This window comes from Tyto alba, unplaced genomic scaffold (assembly GCF_018691265.1).
Source record: "Tyto alba isolate M040663 unplaced genomic scaffold, T.alba_DEE_v4.0 Super-Scaffold_42, whole genome shotgun sequence".
Lineage (NCBI taxonomy): Eukaryota > Metazoa > Chordata > Aves > Strigiformes > Tytonidae > Tyto > Tyto alba.
In genome coordinates this window covers 21,910,538-21,924,201 of record NW_024881318.1, presented here as the reverse complement: position 1 = coordinate 21,924,201, position 13,664 = coordinate 21,910,538, and the positions used below count along the sequence as shown (strand labels likewise).

At 35.4% G+C, this 13,664-nt stretch overlaps 1 protein-coding gene across 2 annotated transcripts in view; it reads right to left on the bottom strand.

Moving 5' to 3' along the window:
- Positions 1-511: 511 nt before the first annotated feature.
- ITGA1 (integrin subunit alpha 1) overlaps positions 512-13,664 on the bottom strand; it is a 74,153-nt gene continuing 61,000 nt past the window's right edge. For both annotated transcript variants that reach the window (XM_033009053.2, XM_033009054.2), the window contains 9 exons: positions 12,049-12,125; positions 11,265-11,354; positions 10,122-10,224; positions 8,488-8,601; positions 6,659-6,763; positions 5,399-5,503; positions 4,456-4,548; positions 2,821-2,937; positions 512-2,047 (listed from right to left, as the gene is read on the bottom strand). In XM_033009053.2, coding sequence (XP_032864944.1) covers positions 2,003-2,047; positions 2,821-2,937; positions 4,456-4,548; positions 5,399-5,503; positions 6,659-6,763; positions 8,488-8,601; positions 10,122-10,224; positions 11,265-11,354; positions 12,049-12,125 — 849 coding nt within the window. In that variant the 3' untranslated portion in view covers positions 512-2,002. The remainder of the gene's footprint in view (positions 2,048-2,820; positions 2,938-4,455; positions 4,549-5,398; positions 5,504-6,658; positions 6,764-8,487; positions 8,602-10,121; positions 10,225-11,264; positions 11,355-12,048; positions 12,126-13,664) is intronic.

The following is a 13,664-nucleotide window of genomic DNA, read 5'->3' as shown; positions in this document are numbered from 1 at the left end:
AGCCTGGGCGTACTTTCAGGCCTGCAGACGAGCACAGTGAACCCCCACCAACGGGGTGGCTCTCCCAGGCTCCACACAGCACAGCCACCCACCGCGTTCCCACGGAGGGCTTTGCCCTCTCCTGAGTCACATTGCTACCTTCAGCAGACTGTTGTTATGAAACAACCACCTTTCTCACAGACACGAGGAGAAATTGCAAACGCTTTCAAACTTAATCCTGCTTTGCTGCATCCACATAAATCTCAGCCTTTCCTAATAACTACTTTCTCTACTTTAGGAACTAAATAGAAGCAACTTAAGAGTGACAGCATCTTTCAAACAATGAAGCACCTTCCAGCACACTTCTAGAGTTGTACTTGCCAGCATGTTCAACCCAATCTATGCTCTCTTCTTAAAGAAAAAAAAATTTTATAAAACATATCACTGCTTTTTAAACTACTACTATAAAGTCAGTGCTAAGTTAAAACCTTTTGTAATACTTCAATGATTTTTTTTTTTTTTTTTTTTTTTCATTTCAGAGACATTTGTACCAAGAGAAGGAACAAATTTTCCTGGCTTCCCTGGCAAGCCAAATCTTTCCTGCAAACAAGTATGTCTTATAGAACTTAGTATGTCTCCTCAACATTTTCTGATCTATTGGCAATCAATACCAAGTCGTCTCATGCTGAGGCAACATTGCACTTCACCAGTACGCCTCCATTTTCTTGTGTTAGTTTTTTGTGGCTGCAAGTAACATAGGAAGCTCTCAAGGACAAGCCACAGCCCAAGAGCCCCAGGAAGAGATCCCCATGGAAGGAAAACAAGTGTGTGAAAGAAAGGAAGAAACTGAATAGTCTAAATAGAAACAAAAAATATCTTAAAGAAACCTTTTGCTATCTACATTTCAGTGTATTCTCATATAAACTTCCAATCTTTGACACAAAATAAATGTAATTTGTTAAGTGCTTATTTAGTATGCAAATTCTTTATCAGTTTTTAAACTACAATAAACTTATAATACTACAAGAAGCTTGCCTGTGCTGAATTTCCTATTTGTGCTCTTTTGTTAATTATAATTTTGTACACTTTAAACTCATTGGATTAAATAGCTACACAATAAATTTACAGTGATAGTTTATGAAGCACCCTCCTGGCTACTCCAAGATATACAGCAAGAGTCAAACTTTCAGGGTACCTCTAAACATTTTCTGCATAAATATGGACATTTCAATATGTAGATACAATTGTGCCCCTGCTTATTTGAGTATCAATGTGCAATCAGATGGGCTTGAATGTTTTGTGCATATATTTTTAGGCCTGCCAAAAATCTGTTTCAAGTTCAAACAGTCATGTAATTTAATGGATCAATCCTTTACGGTCTGCTTGACCACAAAAATCTCTTTCTTGAAGTATCCTGGGTTCAACTGGATGTGCTAAAATGATCAGAAAGAGAAGTCTAAGGTATTTGAGAAATTTTCACCGAAAATTCTGCAGGTGGTTCTACCTTCTGAATTGTCATTACATCAGTTACCATACAGTATTTGGTGCATTCTTAAAGTCTGGATGTTCTGCTTTGTGAACTGGCAGTCTGCTTTCACGGAACTGACACAAGGAGGAAATTTTGAAAATGATGCTTTTTCCTTTTGAAAATTGTAAGGTGATAAAAAAGACCGGGATTGGTACATACAAGTTGACTTGTTGAATAATTTGGAATGAAACACAATTCCACATACATAGGTATATAAAAATATGAATATGCATTTTCCATATTAAAAAATGTTAGAATCTTTGAACTCAGTTACTCTCCAGAAATGAGTAACCCTTGCAAGTATGTCCTTGAGTATCATAAAAGGCTGTTTATTCTTCCTTTGAATGTGTCCTTGATATGCTTCTTGTTCTGCTTCTTGTTTTTGTAATGCACCAGAGTTTAGAAAACACTGTGACCACTGAATCTGAGTTTATAATTTTACAGTAATATTTTTGAGGCAGACCTGAGAAAAAAATTTTAATTTTTTATTTTTCTTCATTTCTCCATTTTCTTCTTTAGTGGTCTCTTGAAAAATCCAGCCTGCAGAAAAGAAAACGTTGACTAAGAACTGCTCAAAGCATACAACCCATATTCCTAGCATTCATGTGCTGGCTCTCATTACTATTTTAATATTTCCTGTACAGTAAAAAGTAATTTAATATTTTATCAGTGAAGTACAGCATTGTTTTTCCTGGAACGGAAAAGCTAAAGGGACATGTCAGGAAAGCAGTCAGAAGGAGTACAGTTAATATATAGTGAGTGACTGCTGAATCATTGTTATGCTCACATAATGTCAAAGGCTAAAACGCTTAATAATATTTGGTACTCAATTGAATAAATAATTTTATATTTTATACTTGTCAAATTTTTCAAGAGATTATGCTTGTTGAATTTTTTAAACTGTAACCGTCTAACGCAAGTATGAACTAAATATTTAGCTTGGAGAGGAGTGCCCACTTGTGGCAATACTTACACCACAGGCCTAGCATTTCTTGCACAAGAGAAAACTTGTTTATCAAAGGCCACGCCGAAGCTCATGAAAAAAACCCCGTAATGAACCCAGAATTGTCCTAAAATTTCTTTTAGTTTTTCTTTTCATGACATCCTGGCAATACAGGTTTCAGTTGGTGAGCATTGCATGTTACACATCAGAAAAATCCAGTGTTATTAGTTACTTTGTCATTTCTACAAGATTTCACTCTACTTATTAGATAATAATATTAGTGTCTGTGAGATTCTAGTTATGAGAAGGACACAGCAGAGAATTTAAGCATATTTGTTTATTTTCCTGAAGACAAGAATGTGCAGCTTACCTTCCACAAAGCAAATATCAGCAGTGCAAGAATCAAGAGTCCAGCGAAGATACTCAGGAGGATAACCCATAAAGGGACTGTACCCGGTGGGAGTTCTTTGGAAATCTTAATCATGGTCTGCAAAGTGTTCAGAATGTAAGCAAGAAATAACTTATCCTTCTAAAATATCAACAGAGCAGCATGACTTTCATCAGTATGCAGTGAATTTTCAGGGTACTTTATTCTAAGTACAGGAATTTGTAGGAGGGAATTAAGAAGATAATCTCCAACATGAAATCCTATATTTACGTAATAACTTGCACTTTTTAAGTGCATTAATTTGATGAGAATCAGCCTTGCTATAAGTCAGTAGTCATTGTTATAAAGGAAACAGGACCAAAACCATGAGTAGCTGAAGTGTATGTTAGGGGGTTTCTTTAGTATTTTCTTCACCACTCAACACCTGCCCCCCTGAAAGGTGGCAGTGATTAACAAGCTTCTAAACCAACTAAGTGAAATGTGTAAAAGGCTGTGTAGGTACTAATTTGATTTTAGACCAGGCATATTTGGTGTAAACTAAACTGAAATAAGGAATATTCATATTTAAATAAACATGACAGTATAGAAGTTTGAATTATTTTAGCTTAAGAATTTATTAGAGACACAACTTTCTAATTCAAAAAAGCATTGAAGAGCAGAACACCAAACATTCAACTTAAAATTATGTCTTAAAAAAAGTTAATTCTGAAATCCCTTGGCTTGTAAAGGCAGCTCTCATTGTCTGCAAGCTTCTCAGTTGTATTTTTACTCCTGGACTGAATTTTAATCTATGACTGAAAAGAAATGTCTGGATAGAATACTGGCTAATAGTTGATCTGTGATGTTTGTATTTCCAAAAATACTTTGAACAAGATGTAATTCACACTGAATATTAGTTTGCTCTAAATTTTGGGGATGTTAACTATTATAAAGCATAATAAGACTTTTGCTTGAAAATGTTGATTATAGTAAATAAGCTCCTGTATGTACAAGTTATCACAGAAAAGCAATGTATTAACCACAATAAACATCTTGGAGTAGAAAGTATTAAAGGGTAAATAACAACTCTAACAAAATTAAAGACATTTCTCTTTATTCCTGACACCACCATATATGTAAGTATATAATGTTACATACTTTCTTATCTAAGAACATGACAAGGAACTTCTGAAAAATTAAAGATTCTGTTTTCAAATATATATCCTGGGTAATGAAGTGGAAAGGAATAATAAATAAAGAAAAAATAAAGGAAATATAATGTACAAAGTAAAATCACGTCTAAATTACCCAGGACAATTTAAAAAATACTATTGATTCTTTAAAAGAATTTTAATTATGGTTTTAATTTACATAGATGCAGGAAGCATTTATACCGTGGCAGGCAGAAATACTTCAGACAGTACTTCTCATCCAGGTACATTGGTGGGTAATGGCATTTTGGTATCATCTTCTGTCTAATTCTGACATTTCTACTGTAATATGAAATCACTTTTATCTGGATTAGAATAATACATTACAACAGGTAACAATCAGTTCACTAGTAATGAATGAAAATGAATGATTCAGTAGCACATTAAATCCCATGAGGAGTAAATCCATGAATTATCATGTTCTTACCTCCAGTTTTTGCTGGTCATTTTTCAAAATCAGTGATGAGTTCTCACTCCTAAGTAACGCTTTCACGACAAGGGTTAAACTGTGAATACTTGCCTGGAAGAAGAGAGAAATGGCTATGGTTTATAATTAGTTATTTTGGAGTAGAAAGTTTTGTAGAAATCAGAAGGGTGAAAGCAAAATTTAATGCCAAAGTTTTGGCAGATGCTGAAAAATATGAATGTCAGTGAAGCTGCCTATGTGTGTCAACTTCAGCACACACATCGCTGCTTAGAAGACAGCAGTACAGCTTTGAAAGATTAGAGAGCAGAGATTTCAAATAAATTCTAATTAATCCTGGAATACTACTTTGGCCACAGGGACAGATTCAGCCTTTCTGAAATTCTGTTTTATCTCCCCTTCTCTCATTATTTTCCAGAGAAAAACAAAGACAGAAAACACAAACTCAGTATTAGAAATTTATCAGCTGAGCAAAATGGACCACAGTCTGGTCATTGTAACTGTCAGACAATACTGAGGTGTGCTCTGAGGTGGACTCTTTCTCCTCTGCTCTTTTTGATCAAAAAGTCCTTTCTAGACTTGAGGAATCTTTCCAGATAAAACTTATTTTAAAATTATATGCTTCTATGTACCCTGCCTTACATCTGCTGAATTAGAATTTGTGAATGGGTAAGTAGCTATTAAGGAAAGGATCATCAATACAGAATAAACAAGGGATGTCTTCTTACCATGTATTGAAATTCCTGCTTTAGGTCTAAGTACTTATTTTAAAGATAATAAAATGCATGTAACTTAGTTTTGAGGATGTATTAAAATAGCAAGAGAAACAATTTTAAATCCTAGGGGACTGTGGAGACTTGAGAAAATGAAAGGTATCTTTTTAATACACATTTGAAACATTGTCTTAAGTTTCTCAAACCCAAGAATATAAATGGAATTTACTTACTTTTATGATGGTAGGTTTCCATACTCTTAATGAAACATTCACTTGATATATGTCAGATGGGACAAGGGCACAACTGATAGATGCACAGCTGTATGTATCACAGTCCTGTTTAAAAGGCACCAGCATGAATTAATAGGAAGAGACTTTTCAGATTACTGAAATAAAAATATGTAAAATACTATATATACAGATCATAGACTTGTTATGATACCAGTACTAAACTGATACTAATTACTGGGGCTTTTTATGTAAAAATGTCACTGCAGTATATAAAACAAGTTGAGGTATTCATGCTGTGATAGAATAGACTCAGTTCTTGCAGGCTCGCTCAGCCTTGAGGAGGCTCTGTTACTGCAGGCACGCAGCAAAAGGCATCAGCAGAGCTCCTAAAGGAGGCACAGCCTCTAACAGCAAGTGTTTTTCTGCCAACAACACAGCTGTGGCTTCTCTGCAGTGTTTCTTGATCCTTTCAAATAGTGGGACACCTGAATTTTTCAAGCAAGGCAGGAAGTGTGTGTGAAAATTTAAGTATTTTTACTTCCCAGTATCACTTGCTAGCTGGGAGTGCAGCAGAATTGTCTAATGCTTTGGAAACGTTTGCTTAGCCTAGACCTCTATTACCTCTTTGAATGACTATGATAGACATGGCAAAATACTCGTCCCATGGCATGGTTTCCTTTGCACCAGAAAGTCAACTTGTACCTCTGTGCTGAGTAGGTAGCATGACGGTTTTTCCCCGACATGCCAACATAACTACAGCAGCAAAATTACTTTGCAACTCTTCCATCTAAATGTGAGAGGCTATCCTTTCCAAATGGGATCATCAATTACATTTCTACCAGTTACATGGAAAATCTGTCAGATCAGACTACTAGCAATTGAACGTATGTTCAACTAGATGTCTAAAAAATTTGCAAGGGAGATGAGAAGCTTTTAAAATATTACTATTTATTGATTACTATGGGAGTATAGAAGGTGAAGGAATACTCAGCTGTCAGATGTGTTTCTGTTATTTACATATTTGCTAAATTAAAAAAAAAAAAAAAAAAACAACCCCCAAATTCAGTTCCACATACAGTTTTGTAGCTAAATAAAAACTATAGCTAGTCTACATAAAGATGGCTTTTCAGGCTATTAGGAAAAGTGAGTTTCCATAGGGTACAGTTTGTGAGAAGCTTTTATATATTTACTGCAGAAGTACTCATCACCAAGACCTGGGTTAATATCTAGGATGAATATATATACTGTTTGTAGGCTTACCATAATTGTGTCCTTTGTAGGTTCTTTTATTTTTGGCAACACAAATGGTTTCCCAGTGCTGATCTTTAAAGGATCTACAGGATAACTAGTTTGGCAAATGGCATTCTGTTAATAGAAATACAAATATTATTCTTATTGTCTGAATATGCAAACGATTACCAAAAAATGCTCTGGAAACAAGCCAACATTAATAATATTTAATATTAAATAACATTTTAAAAATTACTAACTGCTAAATGCAATAAAACTGCATATTGAAAGAGTTCAGAATATGAAATTCAGATGGTGTGCGTATCGAAGTATCATTATTCAAACAACAAATTAACTTTTATGAGATAATTTAACCTGAACTCTATCCAGCTACTTAAACATCTGTAGAAGCAAGCAAGAGCTGCTTGTAAGATGACCACCACACGAACCATCAAGAGTGGGCTATTAAAAGACTTAAATAGCTTTTGCATGGGAATCCACAGAGGTTCTGCCTTAGCAAGCAGACAAGCAGGTTAAATGCAGGATTCAGGAGCACCCAGGGAGGCGGGGGGTGTGCTGGAGCAGTGGCTAGACCTCCATGGCTCCTCAAAGGGATCTGGGAAATTCATCGATGCCTTTGGTGTGGGGGAATTTGTTTTTTCAGTCAGGTCATTGACTTTAAGATTGCCAGCATGAAGAGGATTGAAAATCCCCTGCAGCGCACTTTGGCACACTACTATCACTAAGATGTAGCTAGCTGTATATGAATTATACCCACAGAAAAAGCAGATTTGTTGCATTTATGTGCAAACTTGGCTCAAATGTGGTGATTGCCTAGCAATGAAAACAACAGGAGGAGGAATTTAAGAACAGACACAATTTCTTTGAATTCTAAACATGAAATATTTTGGGGTTTTTTGACTTTTTTCATTTTAAAGTGAACCTTGAACTTTCATTTAGACCATTTGGTTTATTTTTCAGTGGTGCATCACCTCAAAACCAACTGCAGTATTTGGAGACAGGTTCACAGGTGCTTCTTCTGAAGGAAAGATTAAAATAATAAAAGAAGTTTAGGTCACGACTTAGTGCTATTTGGGTTCTTCAGCCATCCAGTATATATTGATATAGCTATAGATAGACAGACAGACAGACAGACAGATAGATAGATAGATAAATAGATAGATAAATAGATAGATAGATAGAGATAGAGAGATATTGATATAGCTCTAGTTTTAATATCTACAAATCTGGAATCATGGGATTTGCTGAAACTGTGATCTCCTCCAGCGGCTCTGGAAGAGTGATATGGAAAAACTCAAATGAAGGTTGCAGTGAGGAGCATTTGAAAGACATGACCTTCAAGATATCCCAATGCCCCAGAGAAGGAATTAGCCAGAGGACTGCTAGTGCTGGAGAGCAGATGTGCAGGAAGGCTGATTTCAGTGACAGAGAAGACTGAACAGGAGATTAACCTCTAGATGTACGCAGCAGTACTAGAGCATTGGCAATAAGCACTGCTGACAATGGAGATAGTCTGAGACTCAGTAGGTAAAACTAAGAAAGAAACTTCTGTCACTCATATCTCAGTCTGGACCTCTCATCAGTTGGAAATATATCTAACCTTGTTACAGTCCAGTTATTGTTCAACATGATTTTAAATTTGCTTCTTTCTTTTTAAGAAAATTTATCTCGTTATGCACATCTGTGCATACTCTTAAAACACCAACATCCTGTCCCTTAGACTAAAAGCAATATCGATATTGAAGCAAGGCATGATCCCAAATGTTTGCATTTTGCAGTCCCTTATAACAAAATTTTCAAATTTAAATTAATCATAAGGATACAAATTCCTATCTTACTTGGGAATGTGACAATGCAGTAGGGTAAAGAAGAGCATTCTTGGCTGCTGTTACATTGGGAAACAAGATCTGCAGTGTGAGCTTTGGCATTGGAAAGTGTTCACCTTTTTCAATCTATTAAACAAAAGAAAAATGTTTTGATTAGTACTTTCCTTATTTTGTTAGTATTTGATTGTGAGTTTTTAAATTTCCTGTGCTTTTCTTTTCTTCTGTTTTTTTTTTTTTTTTTTTTTTTTTTGTTTGTTTGTTTTTTTTTTTTTTTTTTTTTATGTTTGCACAGTCGGTTATGTGAAACATGGTGTGATGAACTCTTTTTCCCCAGGAACAGCCTATTGTGAATTAGCAGACACATTCTTCCATGGTCTTTGGTAATACAATGCTCTATTGAAGGAAATCAAGTGAACAGGATGAAATGGGGTCATTCTGACATAAATTCCTTCTTGTTATCTTGTTTACTGCATCCCTTTATCATCTGGAACTTCTATCTAAGGTCATTTCACTTCAGTTTTTAATAAAGACACCCCAAATGCTTTAACATGGGAGAGAAGCCACTTTACCAGTGGTGGCTTATGCTGGTTCCTCCTCAGCTGTTCTTGGGCAACAGCCCTCCTCACCTGCTCCTCTCCTATTTTCCCTGAAGAGATCACAGGACATATCTGTAAGCTGCTACTCTTTCTGAGCAGGCCTGCTGTGGCCAAGGATGGAGAAAATGCCTAGGTGGAATTGCTGGCATGGCAAGTGGTGATCCTGTCTCTGAAGTGGGTGAGCTTAATAAATACTCAAGAACCTATTTAACTTCTTTCTTCTGACTACTCCTCGCAGAGATGAGTTTTGCTTACAAGAACATATATGGTATATTCTGAGGTCCACTAGCTGCTACATTCAACAATCAAAGGTTCTGAAATGAGATGAATAATGTCTTAAACCTCCACAAAAGCTTTGAGATTATTGGATTTGAACTTTTAGACTAAAAAAAGTAGCTGAGTAAAACACTCTAGGTACGCTAAAAAATAGAAAAAAATCTTTGCCATTGTTATTTAGGAAGACCGAGAACTTTCCCACAGTCCATTTTTTAAAGACAGAAGCTGATTCAGAGACTTTTATCCTTTTTATATGGGATCCTTGTTCAGCTTTGGATTTGACGCTGGGAAATAAGGACGCTCTCAAGATAACTGAAATCAGTCCTACTGAAACTTGAGGCTGGGATTATAGTCCATTGAATATCTTTTCCAAGTGATTTTTGTTTGCAGTATTCATTCCATTAAGAAGACATTCTTGGAACATGGCATTTACCTTTTTCAAAGCTGACTGGATTTTGGAAATAACTGTTCTAAATTGCAATCGGTGTAGGTCAAGGTCTCATTTACTAGGGCATGCTTTCTTTCCCTTGCTGATGGTAGCAGCCCTAAACCCCACCAGAACTACTCTGCAGGGATGGACCACTCTGAGATGGACCACCTTATTCTTAAGCAAGCAAGAAAAAACAAATGTGTTAAACACAAAATACCCAAGTAGAAGGTTTAACATATTGCATAGCTGATATTTAAGTAAAGTGATTAAGTGATTCAAACCAAATGAAAAAAAAAAAAAAAAAAAAGAGGTCGTTAATTATATCACACAGTTTTGTTTCTTACCCTATAATGTAGAGTAACTTCATCCCCAATCTGCTCTGTTGTGTTAATAGCAGTAGGGATAGTGTCATTTGCTGCAATTATAACATGATGCTCTTTGAAAACACTGTGGGTTAAAGAAAACACACACACACAAAAACCCAATAAGCACACAAACTTCATAAAAACTCTAGCTGTTAATAATATAGGTCTTTGCATTATTTCATGAATCCACCAGGATTAGTCTTGCAATTAAGTGTGCACTACTACTTCCAATGAAGTTCAATTCATCCATTTTCTGAGTAGTCCTTACTTTTTATTATACATATTTTAAATGTTTGGTTCAGATTAAACTATGAAATCATCAAATATCATTCCAAAAAATAATACATCAGGGCCTGGTTTTGCTATTCTTATTCTAGCTGTGCAGTCCCTTATCCTGAGTATTGCCCATGAAACGGACAGGGTCGTATAAAAGACAGAACGAAGTGAAAAGAAAACCAGCATGTTCTAAATTTAACCTTACTCCCCATGGGACCAAAAAGGCTGGATTTGAAACATGAAATGCATCCAAAATGAATTTGACTTAATTATTTACACCTGCATACCATGCAATGTAGTCTACTGATACTATTTATAATGTTTTTCAGGGATGGAATTTAACTGAATTCTAGCTATTTCTGAAAATAAAGTGTATTATAAGACCTTCATTAAAGTCTATGTTTGAATTTATGAAAACAAATCCTTGAGAATCTAAAATTAAAGCTAAATGTTGAAGCTGGAAATCAAACACCATGCGATGCAACCCTATAGTGATACAAACTCAAGGCCATGAGGAAGCTAGAAGAATTTGCTCTCTTATGTACCTGAAAGGCCTTTGAGTGAATAGAGCAAACTACAAGAATCAACAAAAGCTGCTGTTGTACTTGCAAACTGCAGATCAAATTTAAATAGATAAAATGGAGATACAGCATGATAGGAACTGTATTTGCTCCATTATTTCATGTAACTGCTCTTTCAAATTAAGCTTGTGCTTCCCGTTCATGAGACTAGAAGCTGTCATCTGTAGACACTGAGCACAGCTCAAGGACAAAACAATACTATATTCACTTTGAACACCTGCTATTTACTACACTAGCAAATAAAAATACAGAGAAGCATCAATACCTTACAAATATTAATCCTACTTCATATTTTACTGGAATTGTAACATGTCCTCTGTTGTCACTCAAGGTCTCAGGTGGTTCTTCACTGTCACTAAAATAAAACAACATATGTCACTCAGATCAGACGGTGCAGACTCAACACAACTACTAGGTGGAATGGATATTAAGAACTACAACTCTGGGTATGAAAACACACTACTCATTTCCAGTTAATTACTATCTCCTAAAAATAAATTCAAAAGACTATTTCCAGTAATTAAAAAGTTAAGTCCTGCACCAGTCCCAGCTGAGAAATACATCTCTATTAAAATTACAGACTGCAGTTGACTGAATGAAAATGGACCAAGTAAGGGCCACTACTCTCACACTATCCCTGGATTTTGCAGAGCAGCAAACACTGCGGGCAAGTGCATTCTTTTACTTTATTACAGACAACTTCTTGCAATGTTCTTGCTCTTTGAAGGCCAGACCTTTTTGTTTAGCATAAGCTGTGATTCATGCTAAAGTATGCAGCAATTTTGTCAGAGAATAAACCTATTCTGAAGGTAAAACTACTGAAAATTATGACTCATTTGTAACTCTCAGGCTTTAGAGATAAACATCTATTTATTTAGTCCACTCAGTCCACTGCTGGATGAAGTACATCTGTAAAACTGCCAGCTCAGCAGATTGCTTAACCACTTCTGAGTTCAGAAAAGACATGCTTGTTTTACTGTGAAACACAAAGATGTAAAGCTTTCTAAGAAAAAAAATATCAAAAGGTACAAGTAATAATTGCAACTAACCTTGTTGCATATACATGAACAGTGGCATTTTCCAGGAGATATGATGCATTGAATTGGAATGATATTTTGAAGGAAATCTGTTTAGAGAAATACATTACAGAATTTAAAAAGACAAAAAAAAAAAAAAAAAAAAGCACATTAATAAGCATTGATCTGATGTAAAATTAGTAAATTTTTGCTACTTTTATCTATGGAATCCTTAATCACATTTTAACACTTTTCTATGAATGAAACCACTTTTTTGAGTTTGTCCCAACAAAAAAGTATATCTAATAGTTATCACTTATTAAGCAAAAGCCTCAAATTTTCAGAACTGAGAAGCCTCAGTAAAATTTATTACATAGTATATTAGAAATACATAGGTAAATAATTCTTAATAGAAACCAACTGGTCTTGTAAATAATTTATCAAAACCGTTTTTCTTCTCTAATAAAAAGCTTCAAAAGCTTGGCAATTACAGTGGAGATGAGCTGTCTATAGAAGGCTGCTGGAATCTCCCTTAATATGTACTAAAACACATAGAATACTGAACAGAAATGTTTACAGTGCGAATAAATGACTTCTAGTTCTTACAAAAATTCCCTACTCATTATAACTAGGGCAAATCAACCACAGTTTGACACTACATGTCCCAAACATGTCTCTTTTCACGTCCTAACACATAAGGGTAATTTTACATGAAGCAAAAGTTTTACTATTTGTTACTGTACAGGATTTTCCAGCTCAGACTTTTATTTTTCCTTTAATGTATTCAAATCTTTATTACAAAGTGACCCAGAGAAAGCTGTCTTAGATATTTTTTCATATTGATAAAAGACCCAGGAAGAGGCTGTAAAAAGGAATTCATTAGGGATGCTTTTCAGTGAATCAGAGATTAATTAATTTCTGAATGTGAGGTAGAATATAAAATTTCTAAATTTAGGGATCTGTAGCTACAGACAAACTAACAATGAAAGCATGAAAGGAAAATAGGAAAAATCCAGTAAAGCTGGGAATGGAGCATTGTGGGCACTGGCATTGGGTAGGATGCTTATTTGGCTGCAAGAAAGTAACAGCTGACTGAATTCTTACAGGTCTAAGACACAAGCTGGAGGTTGTAAGAGGACATCTCTACTGATCCTTCCTCTATTATGCATCTGCAACACAACCTGACATAACAGAGGGATAGACAAGAAACTGCCAGGAAAGACAGCTGATCTTACTTGCATGCAATTTGATATTTCCCAATTCAATATCAGAATTATTTAAGTGAGGCTTAGATACATATTTTCAAAGGCTTAGTTTAGCTATAGCTCCCTCTCTATTGCAGCAAGAGATACAGATTTATCACTGGAGCAGTTCAAACTGTAGTTTGATTTTAAGCGGACTGCTTGCTGGAAAGGCCTCTCACTCCCCACTGAGCAGAATTGAAGTCTTGATGAATGGCTTTGGCAGATCCAGGTTAGCATTTCCACATACCATCTTATTAGCTTTTCAACCAACTGACTAGATTTTATATACAAAATAACTGAAGTCATAGCCTCCAACCTGTGGAAAGCCACAGCATCTAATGCCTTACCAGTACATCCTAACCAATATCCTATATACCTAGAGTCAGACCCTTCTGGCCAGGTGTG